General features: G+C 35.6%; 2 protein-coding genes across 5 annotated transcripts; both read right to left on the bottom strand.

Moving 5' to 3' along the window:
• On the bottom strand, positions 3,511–6,825 carry LOC109842993 (probable E3 ubiquitin-protein ligase RHB1A). 3 transcript variants are annotated; one of them, XM_020411910.1, is made up of 5 exons: positions 6,708–6,825; positions 6,270–6,303; positions 5,891–6,178; positions 3,864–3,973; positions 3,511–3,773 (listed from the first exon to the last, which is right to left on the bottom strand). In XM_020411910.1, the coding sequence occupies exons 1-5, from the start codon at positions 6,741–6,743 to the stop codon at positions 3,735–3,737; spliced, it is 507 nt and encodes a 168-aa protein (XP_020267499.1). In that variant the 5' UTR covers positions 6,744–6,825; the 3' UTR covers positions 3,511–3,734. The 3 variants fall into 3 exon arrangements, with proteins under 3 accessions (XP_020267499.1, XP_020267501.1, XP_020267498.1); XM_020411912.1 differs by lacking the exon at positions 6,270–6,303; XM_020411909.1 differs by lacking the exon at positions 6,708–6,825 and having other exon boundaries at positions 6,270–6,652.
• LOC109843800 (NAC domain-containing protein 17-like) lies at positions 7,946–11,138 on the bottom strand. 2 transcript variants are annotated; one of them, XM_020412762.1, is made up of 5 exons: positions 10,953–11,138; positions 10,068–10,541; positions 9,371–9,869; positions 9,008–9,244; positions 7,946–8,276 (listed from the first exon to the last, which is right to left on the bottom strand). In XM_020412762.1, the coding sequence occupies exons 1-5, from the start codon at positions 11,004–11,006 to the stop codon at positions 8,233–8,235; spliced, it is 1,308 nt and encodes a 435-aa protein (XP_020268351.1). In that variant the 5' UTR covers positions 11,007–11,138; the 3' UTR covers positions 7,946–8,232. The 2 variants fall into 2 exon arrangements, with proteins under 2 accessions (XP_020268351.1, XP_020268352.1); XM_020412763.1 differs by having other exon boundaries at positions 7,946–8,270.

Genomic DNA, 11,712 nt, shown 5'->3' with positions numbered 1-11,712 from the left:
TTCCTAATCAGTCTAAGTGCACTAATGTAATTGAATATTTGCATGCTGATGTGTGGGGTCCCTCTAGTGTTCCTACGCATGGAGGGAACCAATATTTTCTTTCCATAATTGATGATTATTCTAGAAAAGTTTGGGTTTTACTCATGAAGCAAAAATATGAAGTTTTTGACAAATTTAAAAACTAAAAAATTATGATTAAAAACCAAACGGAAAAGAAAATTAAAACTCTTAGGACAGACAATGGTCTTGAGTTTTGTAACAAACAATTGAATGATTTGTGTGCTACTTGGGGTATTAAAAGGCATAGGATTGCTGAAAGGATGAATAGAACTCTCTTAGAGAGGGTGAGTGCTATGTTGGCCACATCTGGGCTCTCCAAGAAGTTCTAGGGAGAAGTTGTTTGTACTGTGGCCTATTTGATTAATAGGTCTCCTTCTGTTCCCTTAGGAGGGAAATGCCCTGAATTTGTGTTCACGGGCAAACCTCTTGATTTAAATAATTTAAGAATTTTCGGGAGTGCTGGCTATGTACATCAAAAGATTGATAAGTTAGAACCTAGATCTAAGAAATGTGTTTTCTTAGGACATGCTGAAGGGGTAAAAGGTTATAGGCTTTGGAATAAGAGTGAACCGGGGTTTAAGGTAGTGATAAGTAGAGATGTTGTTTTTAATAAAAATGAATTTCCTTGTTTACCTTTACATGTCCCTATTCTTGAAAATAATGCTCCAAATGAGGTGGAGCAAATGCCTATTATTAATCAACCCGAATCACCTCCTGAAGAGAAATTGAATGATATAATTATTAAAAATCAAGATGAGATTATTCCTAATGAGATGGAGCATGATATGCAGGAAATAGATAACATGCATGATTTGAATGATTATCAACTCACTAGGGACAGAAACAAAAGAACCATTAGGAAACCTGAAAGGTATAGAGATTGTAATTTGATTGATTGTAACATGTTTGAGTTTGCCTTTAATGTGTTTGAATCCCTTGAGTGCAATGAACCTAAGACTTATAGAGAAGCATTAAAATAAAAATATTCTGAAGAATGGATTAGTGCTATGAAGAGTGAGATGGAATCCCTAAGAATTAACCAAACATGGAAACTTGTTCCTAAACCTGCTAGTTGTTTTGTAGTGGACTGTAAGTATCTGTTTAAGGTAAAATAAGAATCTGAAAGTGTTAGGTTTAAGGCTAGGTTAGTAGCTAAGGGATTTACTCAAAAGGAGGGAATTGATTATGCCGAAATTTTTGCTCCTGTTGTCAAATTCACTACTGTTAGAATTATGCTTGCTTTAGTTGCTCATTTTAATTGGGAATTAAAACAAATGGATGTAACTACTGCTTTCTTGCATCGTGATCTTGATAAAAATATTTATATGCACCAACCTGAGGCCTTTGTGGACCCTAAATTGCCTGATCATTTGTGTTTGTTAAAAAAAAGGTTTTGTATGGTTTAAAACAATCACCTAGGCAATGGAATATTAGGTTTGATAAATGCATGCAATCTTTAAAGTTTAAAAGAAGTTCTGCTGATCATTGTCTGTATTATAAGAATATAGATTTTGTGCTTGTATTTCTTTTAATTTATGTGGATGACATGTTGATTGTTAGTCCTTGTTTAAAGTCTATTGAGCATATTCAAAAACGTCTTTGTGAAAATTTTGACATGAAAGACTTAGGCGATGCTAAAAGAATCCTAGGCATGAATATTATTAGGGACAAAAACAAATCTACTCTAATTTAAACCAAAGTTCATATATTGAAAATTTTTTGAGTAAATTCGCTATGTCTGATGCCAATTCTGTGAATGTACCTCTTGCTTCCCATTTTGTGTTAAGTAAGGATCGGTCCCTCAAGACCGAAACTGAAATAAATGATATGAAGAAGGTGCCATATTCAAATGCTATATGATTGGTCATGTATCTCATGGTTGGTACTAGGCCTGACATTGCATATGCAGTTAGTTGCTTGAGTAGATATATGTCAAATCCTAGTATGCCTAATTGGAATGCTTTGAAATGGCTTTTAAGATATTTAAAATCCTCTGTGGATGTAGGATTAGCCTTCTCTAAGTGTTCTGAAGGTGTCAAACTAGTTGGCTATGTAGAGTCCAATTATACAAATGATAAAGATAATAGAAAATCTACTTCTTCCTATGTGTTTACTTTGTGTGGCTCTTGCATAAGTTGGAAATCCCAACTACAACCCATTGTTGCTTTATTCACTACTGAATCTGAGTATGTTGCTGTCACTGAAGTTTTTAAAAAAGCTATTTGGTTTAGGGGCCTTATATCTAAAATTGGTTTTCTTGATAAAAATATGGTTGTATTTTCTGATAGTCAATCTGCTATTCAACTTTGCAAAAATCCTGTTTTTCATGATAGAACTAAACATATTGATGTTAGATTTCATTACATTCGAGATATAGTTAAAAAGTCCTGTTTTTCATGATAGAACTAAACATATTGATGTTAGATTTCATTACATTCGAGATATAGTTAAAAAGAGTATTGTCAAGTTAGAGAAAATTCTCTCAGATTTAACCCTGCTGACATGGGTACTAAGTGTTTGCCTGCTGAAAAATTTATCTCGTGTCAAAGAATCTTGAATTTTGATTTTGGGTAATTTTCCTTTTCTTTGTGTTTTGCCTTTGTGGCCTATTAACTTGCTTTGTGCTTGTTAGTAGCTTTGTGATATTTTCCCTTTGAACTCGATGACCGTTTGGTAGAGTTCGCTCCTTTGTGGACTTAGCATGCTTGGTGATCTTACCCCGATCTATGTGATCTGAGTTTACTTTGTGTATTCTCTTCCATTGCTTGTATCTCCTTTGTAATCATACATGTAATGGTTTGGCGATGATGAGTCTTGCAGTTCCGTGGTTTTTTCCTCTGTGCACTACCTTGGGCCAACGGTGGAGATTGTTGCTATTTTTGTTGGCCCAAAATCTGGCCCGTTACCAAAAGGCCCAGTTCCCCACAATTTTTGTTTCAGCCTATCTCTAAACCTCTCCTCCTACCCGATAGTACTGAACCCTAAGTCGGCAGCCTCCTTTCCATCCCTTTGTCCTGCTCTGCAGCCGCTGTGAGTCCCATCTCCCATCTCTGTAGGTCGGCTCCTACCATTTGAAACCCTAGGCTTCTCTCCTGTGTCGGCTTCCCCCTTCTCTATTTAGGTCGAAGGACTGGTAGTAGCTTGGGAGAGATTGAGAGCGACGGTGAAGAAGACCCTGAGCTTTGTGCTCTCCTCTGCTTTTTGCGATCCATCCTCTCCCTTCTAAAGCTTTGTGCTTTCACCTTTTGTGAGGTGAGTGGAGAGACAGTGGAATAGTTGCTTTTCCCCTTTTGTGTTCTTGGTGGTGCACAAGAGAAGAAGAACGGACTGGTTGGTCAGGCTTCTGAGCCAAACTTACGACGACGTTGATTATTAACACTTACGTATCATCAAACTAAAACCACTTTGTTTGAGGACTCTTGCCAAGTCTGAGTTGTACTGGATCAACTCTGAAGGGGGGAAAAAAGAGGAAAACCATTCACACATTTATAAGGGGAGAAATACAAAGACAAAGGGGAAAAAAATTCCTTCACATTTGCATGCATCAGATACTATCTTCGAAGAGAAGGAATGCAAAATATCACACGCAAAACATCAATATCTCGTCCATTTTCTGTGAAGGCTGATCATCTTCAGCAATCATTTTTCTCTTCTGCTAGCTGATGGCAACTTCCTTATTCACTGCAGATTTTGCAAGCATCTAAAAGTGTCTCCTAGTGATACAAAAAAGGAAAAAATATTAATCAGTTGTAATACTAGATATCTAGTAATAACTCTAAGAGGAACATGAAGAGAGATCATACGGCACTGCAAATAGGGCAAGTACAGCTTCTATCCATCCACTCAAGCATACAGCCAAAGTGATAATCATGCTTACACTCTGTCACTAGTCTTGGGTTTTCTTTGCTATACTCTGTCATTAGAAGCATTATCAATACTTAAGTGAGCATAAAAGGGAAAACATGAAGCAGAGCAACCATAATTTCTCGATTTGGCATACTGAGAACCCAAAGATAGTGATCCAAATTATTCTCCCCTTAGACGAGATCATAATTGCGCAAGTACTTACTATGTTTATCATGAGAAACTGTGCAATGGGCACTATCAGCTCCAAAGACTGTCTATCCTTAGATTAATGTAACAAAAGAATTTTTGAATGCATGTATTGATCCAAGGTTCTTGTTTCCTTGCATCACTAGATGTTCAGTGGATATATGTATATTTTTTCCGTTACATTATTTCTAGGAACTAATTTCAACTCATGATTTGACTGTGCCTTTTCATAAATTAGATTTAAAATCTAGGGATTATGCTTGATGCTAAAGAGGAGTAGTAGTATGATCTATGAATTGGTCAAATCACAGTGTGAATCATGTTATACCTGTGTTTATGAAGATGTCATTTGTTAATGTAAATCGAACGCTGGAAAGATTAGCATGAGAATCATCCAAGGAAGGATCATGTTTAATTATATCTCAGTTTCAATTAAGTAACTTCCTAACATATATCTTCTCTTTGAACAACTCACTTGATTTCTTCCTGATATTTATTTATTTATAAATGACAATAATAAAAAATATACGATTGATATATGTGAAATTCCCATGTTCAAGTCCTGCCTCAGAAAAGATGTCCGGTTTCTTCTTCAAGATTAATCCAGCACATTTGCCTATGAGTAAGTAATGGAGATTGATATTTCTGTTGTTCCTGAGGTCCATGGAGAAGATAGATATGGAGTGGTCGGATTTTTTCTCGTGGCTAATTCTTCGTCAAAGACTATTTACAAAAGAGCATATGACAAGGAGGGGGTTCAATGTTGATCCAATATCATGTGCTATGTGTGGGCACCTTCTTCCTTCGCATATTTCATTTGGCGAGCAAGAAACAGTTGCATTTTTAGGGGGAAGAAGCCATATAAAGTTTTGCATCAAAATTAAGTTGTGTGATATCGCTAAACTTGCAAACACTGAGAAGAATAGAAAGTCGTGCAGGTTCATGTTTATTCAACCTGACTTCATTGCCAGTAGATGATACTATTTTGGAATTCTACATTGGAGAAAGTTTTTTCTTTTTAGCGTTTTTGTTAGTTTGGGGTCTACAGGTTCTATTTTGTTCATATATGTGCAGTATATTTGATTTGAGTTGTTATCATGTTTTTTCTTACCAAGTTCTGGAAGAACCTGTACATCAAAGCTATTATTGTTAATGATTACCTTATTACCAAAAAAAAAGTAGTGGAGATTAATATAGTTTGTGTTACTATATATGTAAGATATATTCTAACTTGCTAGCCATTGTTTACTTTGCCAAAAAAGGTTTATAGTCAATATTAAGATACAATTCAATCAGAGGATGATTTTGCTGATGGTTGATTGAAACAATCATCAGAAGGTATATGCTCAAGGGGAAGCTTTATATGAGTTTAACTAAAGCCTAATATTATGTACCCGAAATTTTGCAGCAGTTAAACTGACATGAACCTATCATGCATTAATTATAGGCAGGTGTTCCGAACCTTTCAAACATGCTGATATGTAAAATGTCAAAACTTACCCTAATTCTAGTCATTCAAGAGCTAGAATTAATATTATAGCAAGGCTACTTGTTGTAGGTGCAATTTGTCAAGAATTGGTGCGTGAATCAAAAGAGACCAATCAATTTGTACATTGCATATCTTGTTACCTAAACTTGTTTAATGCACCATATTTAGGTTCATAATCCCTTAAATCTCGTTTCGATTAGGCTCTATTAGCAAACTGAACCACAGTTATGAAAGTGTTTCATAAATTAACAGCGTCATGCACTTGATGCACAAATAAGTAGAGCTTACCTTCAAGGCAAATTGGACAAACATCCTCATCCTCATCCTCAACATCGAAAAAAGTTTGATTTTCTGCGCTTTTCTCAGGCCCTTCATCTAAACTCTGAGCTTCACGTGTACAACTTTTCAAAGGTATTTCCCCTTCGTTATCTTTGGAATGCAATGGCTCGGTCTTTTGATCTGTATTCGCATCATTGGCTACTTCTTCATGACTCGGCTTCTGAATTGTGATCGGATTGATCCTGTTAGATCTTACTACTACATGTTCACGTTGCGCTTGCTGAGAATTAAATCTAACTGCATTTAAATAATAATAAAATCAAATTAGCATTTCAAGAGAGATGATAAACATTTGTAGTCAAATATTGATCACTGGATTATTGCAGACCTTGGTTCGAGGGCGAAGTCTGAATTCGTGTAGGCTGTATATAAATCAAAACAAAGCAGAAAAATTCAAGGTCAGCGCGCATGGAACAAATAGACACCAAATTTCTTCTTTTTTATACTCTAAACATATGAATTTGTTTTTATTTTCTACTAAACAGATGTTTTCAATTTAGAATATGATAAAGAAAATTCAGGATAAGGAGAAACCCATCACAGAGAAAAGAAAATAAAACTCAAAGAAACCGGAACACCAACAAGTTGAAAATAATCATGAAAATGCACAATTTTCCTTCCAATAAACAACTCCAAGACATTGAATTTTAATAATATCATAACAACAATCATAAAAACACAAAGTTTATTGGATATTAAACATGTTGAATGTGTTCATATACATAAAAAAAGAATGAAAAATTTAAGAGAGAGAGAGGAGAATCACCGAGTTTTGGGCAGGACGAGAACATGAAGAACCCATGTTTCACCTTTCAGAATACTAAAACAAAAAGCAAAAAAAAATATGAGCTACTGTCACATAAGCCCACATGAAAATAAATATCTTTTTATTTATTTATCTGCAGATTTCTTCAAGTGTATTATTTATTTTTCTCTTTTTCTTTCTAATCGCAATTCTTCTGTTTCTAAAACTGTAATAATTGGTTTATACAAACAATTGTATATTTGATTCTTATAGATAGAATATTGAAGTTTAGATAACCAAGAGAATATTTTTGACTATAACCGATTCTAATAGTGGAACCGTGAAGAGATGATTAATACTTTGATTGTTTTAATTCGTTCCAAATAGATAACCTTTTCTCTTTCAAAATTACATTCAGTTATTAATTTTTGTACAAGATAAATCACAAGCGTACATTAAGCAGTAGACAGCCATGATTAAAGTAGTAATCTCTCCACAACCAGTAGACAACCAAAGTTTTAATTTATAATTCAGATTTATTTTTTATTTTAATTATTTTGGGTCCAAATTTTCCTAATTTAGACTAGAGTAAGATTCACATAATTCTTTTACCTCATCTGCTTATTTGTAAATTTAGGCTTTGCTGCGTGTATTGTTAAAATAATTATATGTTCATATGTTTTTTTATTTCAAAACAGGGAACTAAACAATTAAAAAAATAAAAAAAAAACGGAGTGCATATCGATATCAAGTGATCAGCGATAAAATATACTACAGATCCGGAAGAAGTTTATAACAAGATTTCATACGATTTTTGTGCAATTTCAGCGCAACAACTGCACTGCTGTTATGGATGGTTTCCTATTTAATTGAGAACAAAATGATGCAATGAATACGTCTAGAAAGGAAAACGAATTGAATTCTTTTGCATTAGTTAACTTTATACCCTTTCATACTTTCTTGAAAATTATATCCGGAACAAAACCCTAATATATTTAACTGGTCCAGAGTTTGTTTCCATGTAGTATTTTTTGCATGATTTCGCAGTCAACATTAGACTATGATTTTCTTTTTTCCAAAAGAAGAAAATCTGGTTGGAAGTCGCGGGCGAACAAAAAATAACGAGCACAGATTAAAAGCTAAGAAACGTTTTTTTTTTTTAAATTTCTTTCTTGTTAAAATATTTTATCTTATAGGAGATTAAATGCTAAGAAAAAATTGCGAAAATTATGATCTCATACCCAAAAACCTGAGGGTTAACTTGATTTAGATTGCATTCCTTCAGAAACAAGATCAATAAAATCCACTCAACATGCATGCACGCATGCAGGCATAATACTTTCATCTCACATAAAGCAAATCCATAGGACATCATCTCACTAGATTTTACAAGTAAGTTTTGTACTAACAAGAACAATTGCATAACCAAAAAGAATATAAATTCTGGTAAAGGAGCACTCTCACTGTGGACAGCTTAAGATCCTCTCTGCAATGGATCCTCAAGCCTGTCCAATAAAACCCATATCCTGCAATCTGCTACTGAGCTTTATGTATCCTCAGCAAAAGACTTCATTTCTCTGAAGCCTGGTACTGACAAAGCTCAGCAACATTAGAAATTTTAAGACATGATGCAAAACATTATATCTCATGAAAGATAGCAGCCATCTTAGTCACCCAACATGTAGAGAATTCATGAAAGTATATTGAAATCTCTTACATTCAAGCAGGAGTCAGGTTTTTAGCACTAACACTGAGACTCTTTCAAAGAACTATCTGAAATCTATAAAGATGTCAAGTGACAAATAATATGGACCAATCATGCTGCTGCAAAGAAACTAAAAGAAGGATTAGAAACCTTTCCAGGACAGTACATAGTCTGTAATCATTCTTCAAACCTCTTATCAAAATAATCAAGCAAGTTGTTTCACAAGACTTAATATACGCGCAGCATCAAGATGGTGCTGTAGGCTGAAAATAATCTGTCAATTAGAAACTCTTGAGGACTGTTGTTGTAAATAATATATACTTGCAAAAGAAATTTTTGCCTGCCCCAAAGAAATTTACAATCATAAGTTAACTCATATATACGTGAATCATATATATAATATCAGGCAGCTACTACCTTCATAGAGCTGGTAATGTAAATATTCTAGCAGAAGACTAAGAGGAGACAAATCTACCCCAAAACCCCTTGATAAGTTTTAATGCAGCCCCAATGGTTAGAACCCAAAGGATAGCTCCCACTCCAACAAGAAATGAGATAAAAAGGAATCCACCATTTCTATTACCCTCCCTCCTATTAATAGTACTGCTACTACTACCTTTTGTAGCAGGTAGTCCTCCAGCTTCTTGTGTTTGCCCTGTCCTAAAGCTCGAGACACGTTCAAGTGCTCGGCTAATCAAGGTATTTTCGGATGCAAGAGCAGGACTGCTCGGTACAGAATCTAAGAAGGCTAAGAGTGCTGAATTGAACCAGGATTCTGAAGGTGTCCCAACATTGTTCATCTCACCCAATGTAAGCCCGTCATCTGGCTGATTATCATTAGCATACGCCAAACCTACATAATTAAGTAACACATACAAATGAGAAATGAACTTAAGTGTTAAGGTAAGTAATACAGGTGCAACATCGTTTGCAATTGTGCACAACAGGTCAGAGGTTGAAACTGAAGGTGATTAAGCACCTGAAGAAGCAGATGAGGGCACGACCGCAGTTGAGGCATTATGAGACTGGGCCTCGGTCCAGAACTCGGTAGTAAGATGAGATGCTTGGCTGTGTCTTCCATTGCCACCAAAATCATCCCACCATGAATTTTGATTTATAATATGACCAGGTCCCGTTGCTTCAGCTAGGAACATTTGTGCATCGAAGTAATCATCTGTATCAATCAACCCGCCACTGACAGGAATGTGATCATTGTTGCTGATTTCCTCAGTTCCCCAATTTAAGGAATCCAGATCATTCAAGTCTTTGATTTCTAGAAATTCTTCATCAGCTATATCTTGTCCCTGCACTGAAGAACCGGTCAAGGAAGTCATCTTTGGCATTTCTATAGGTTGCACATTAGCAGCAGCAGATGTGTTCTGAAAGCTTGTCATTACGCTGCCATGCTCATACTCAGCATCTGTTTGCTGGATGAAAAGGTCATCTTGATAGGACAGAGGGTTCACTGTAATATTGGCCTGCAACAACAGTGATATTTTCAGACAAAATTAGTCAAGTATATCTAGCAAATAAATGTGAAGTGACTATAATGTCTTGCAGGAATAAAGATTTTCTAACATAACTATGTCCCAGATTGTTCTACTAAAGAGGCTATCACTACACTTAGAAGAATGTAAACCATAATAGAATCAAGGAGTGGCTTAGAACTTGCATACCTCCGGTGCCACATCTAGCTCATTTGACATTTGCAGCAAAATATCCTCAAGATGAAAATTTGAAAGTGTGTTCGTGTCCTCATTTACTATTCTATTGACTGAATGATTCTGAATATGCTCTGTTGTTTGCATGCATTTGTCAGTTCCGCTCCCAGGATTATCAACTCGAGCATCATCATTGAGAGAATAGCATTCAGAATGCTGTGGAACCACATCTTGCTCATCTGACATTTGCAGCAACATGTTCTCAACGTCATAATTGGGTAGTCTCTCCCCAACAACATTTGATACTCTATCAACAGACTGAAACTGAGGATGCTCCTTTGATTGATCTCCCATGTTAATGTGGTTCATGAAATTGTCATCAGGAAAATCTTCCTCCCACTCTTCTTCTCTAAATGGTGCCCCGTACTGCTCTCCATTCTTCGGTCCAGGTCCACTCTTTCTAAAAAGTTTGTAGAGTGCAAAATAATCCTGCACAGGAGAAAATAGCTTAGATTAACATTTAAACAAAAGTTTTTTTCAATATTAGTCCGTTAAATCTTTCACATTTTGACATTAGTCCCTCAAATCATTGAAATTGACATTAGTTCCCTCAATTCTTAAGTTATTTGGAAATTAGTCCCCCAAATCAGTGCAAGGGATTGGTTTGAAACAAACTTATGAGAATTGGGGAACCTAATAGCGTAATGATTTTCTGATTTCAATGTATAACTTCATAACTGAGGGAACTAATAGCAATTTCAATTATTTCAGGAACTAATTTCAAAACAACTTATGAATTGGGCAACTTAATAAGCTAACTTCAATGAAGGAATAATTTCAAAATATGAAAGATTTAAGGGGCTAATGTAAAAAAATCCAAGATTATTTTGATTGCTCTACCTGTACACTGCTGCAGCGCTCAAGCACCTTCTCATCGATGGTGTACTCATGCATCACCCAATCGGTACGTTCTCCTTTGGGAGCTCTGCCATGGTGGTAGACTAGGGTTTTCTTGTTACCAACAGCCTTAGAGTTGTGCGAGATGGTACGGTCCTTGCCAGTGGCCTTCCAGTATCCATGCTTGGTCGCTCGATTAGATCTTGATCCATTTGGGTACTTCCTGTCCCTGGGGCTGAAGTAGTACCACTGCTTGTCGCGGCTTCTCAACAGCGATTTATCTACAAAGTAGAACCAATCACACTTTAGCTTGAAAATCCATTATGTTCATCCAATATCAAACTCAAATTTGTTAAGACAAAATGCTATTAAATAAAGAGCGAGACATGGAAACAACAACTGTCACATTCCAAAGATAAAGCAGATAAGTTAGCACTAATAATCATGAAACCTGCTTTCTGAAATATATGATTCTGGAACACATAGTTTAGGGCCTTTCACATTGGTGCAAACATGGATAGAAACAGAAATTTCAGATACACAATATTCTTAACTGAAAGTATTTGCAAACTACAAAGTTTACCAATGTAAGAGATAATCCATGTAAAGCTTTAATAATACAGATATGCAGATTGTAGACGAAGTTATTTACGATTTAGTAGGCTGTATGAAAAGGTTCCACATGTTAGTTCAAATACGATTTAGTAGGCTGTATGAAAAGGTTCCGCATGTTAGTTCAAATACCGCGCGATTCCAGCTACAC

Source organism: Asparagus officinalis, chromosome 5, assembly GCF_001876935.1.
Source record: "Asparagus officinalis chromosome 5, Aspof.V1, whole genome shotgun sequence".
Lineage (NCBI taxonomy): Eukaryota > Viridiplantae > Streptophyta > Magnoliopsida > Asparagales > Asparagaceae > Asparagus > Asparagus officinalis.
The sequence above is the reverse complement of the archived record's forward strand: the minus strand, read 5'-3'. Positions and strand labels throughout refer to the sequence as shown.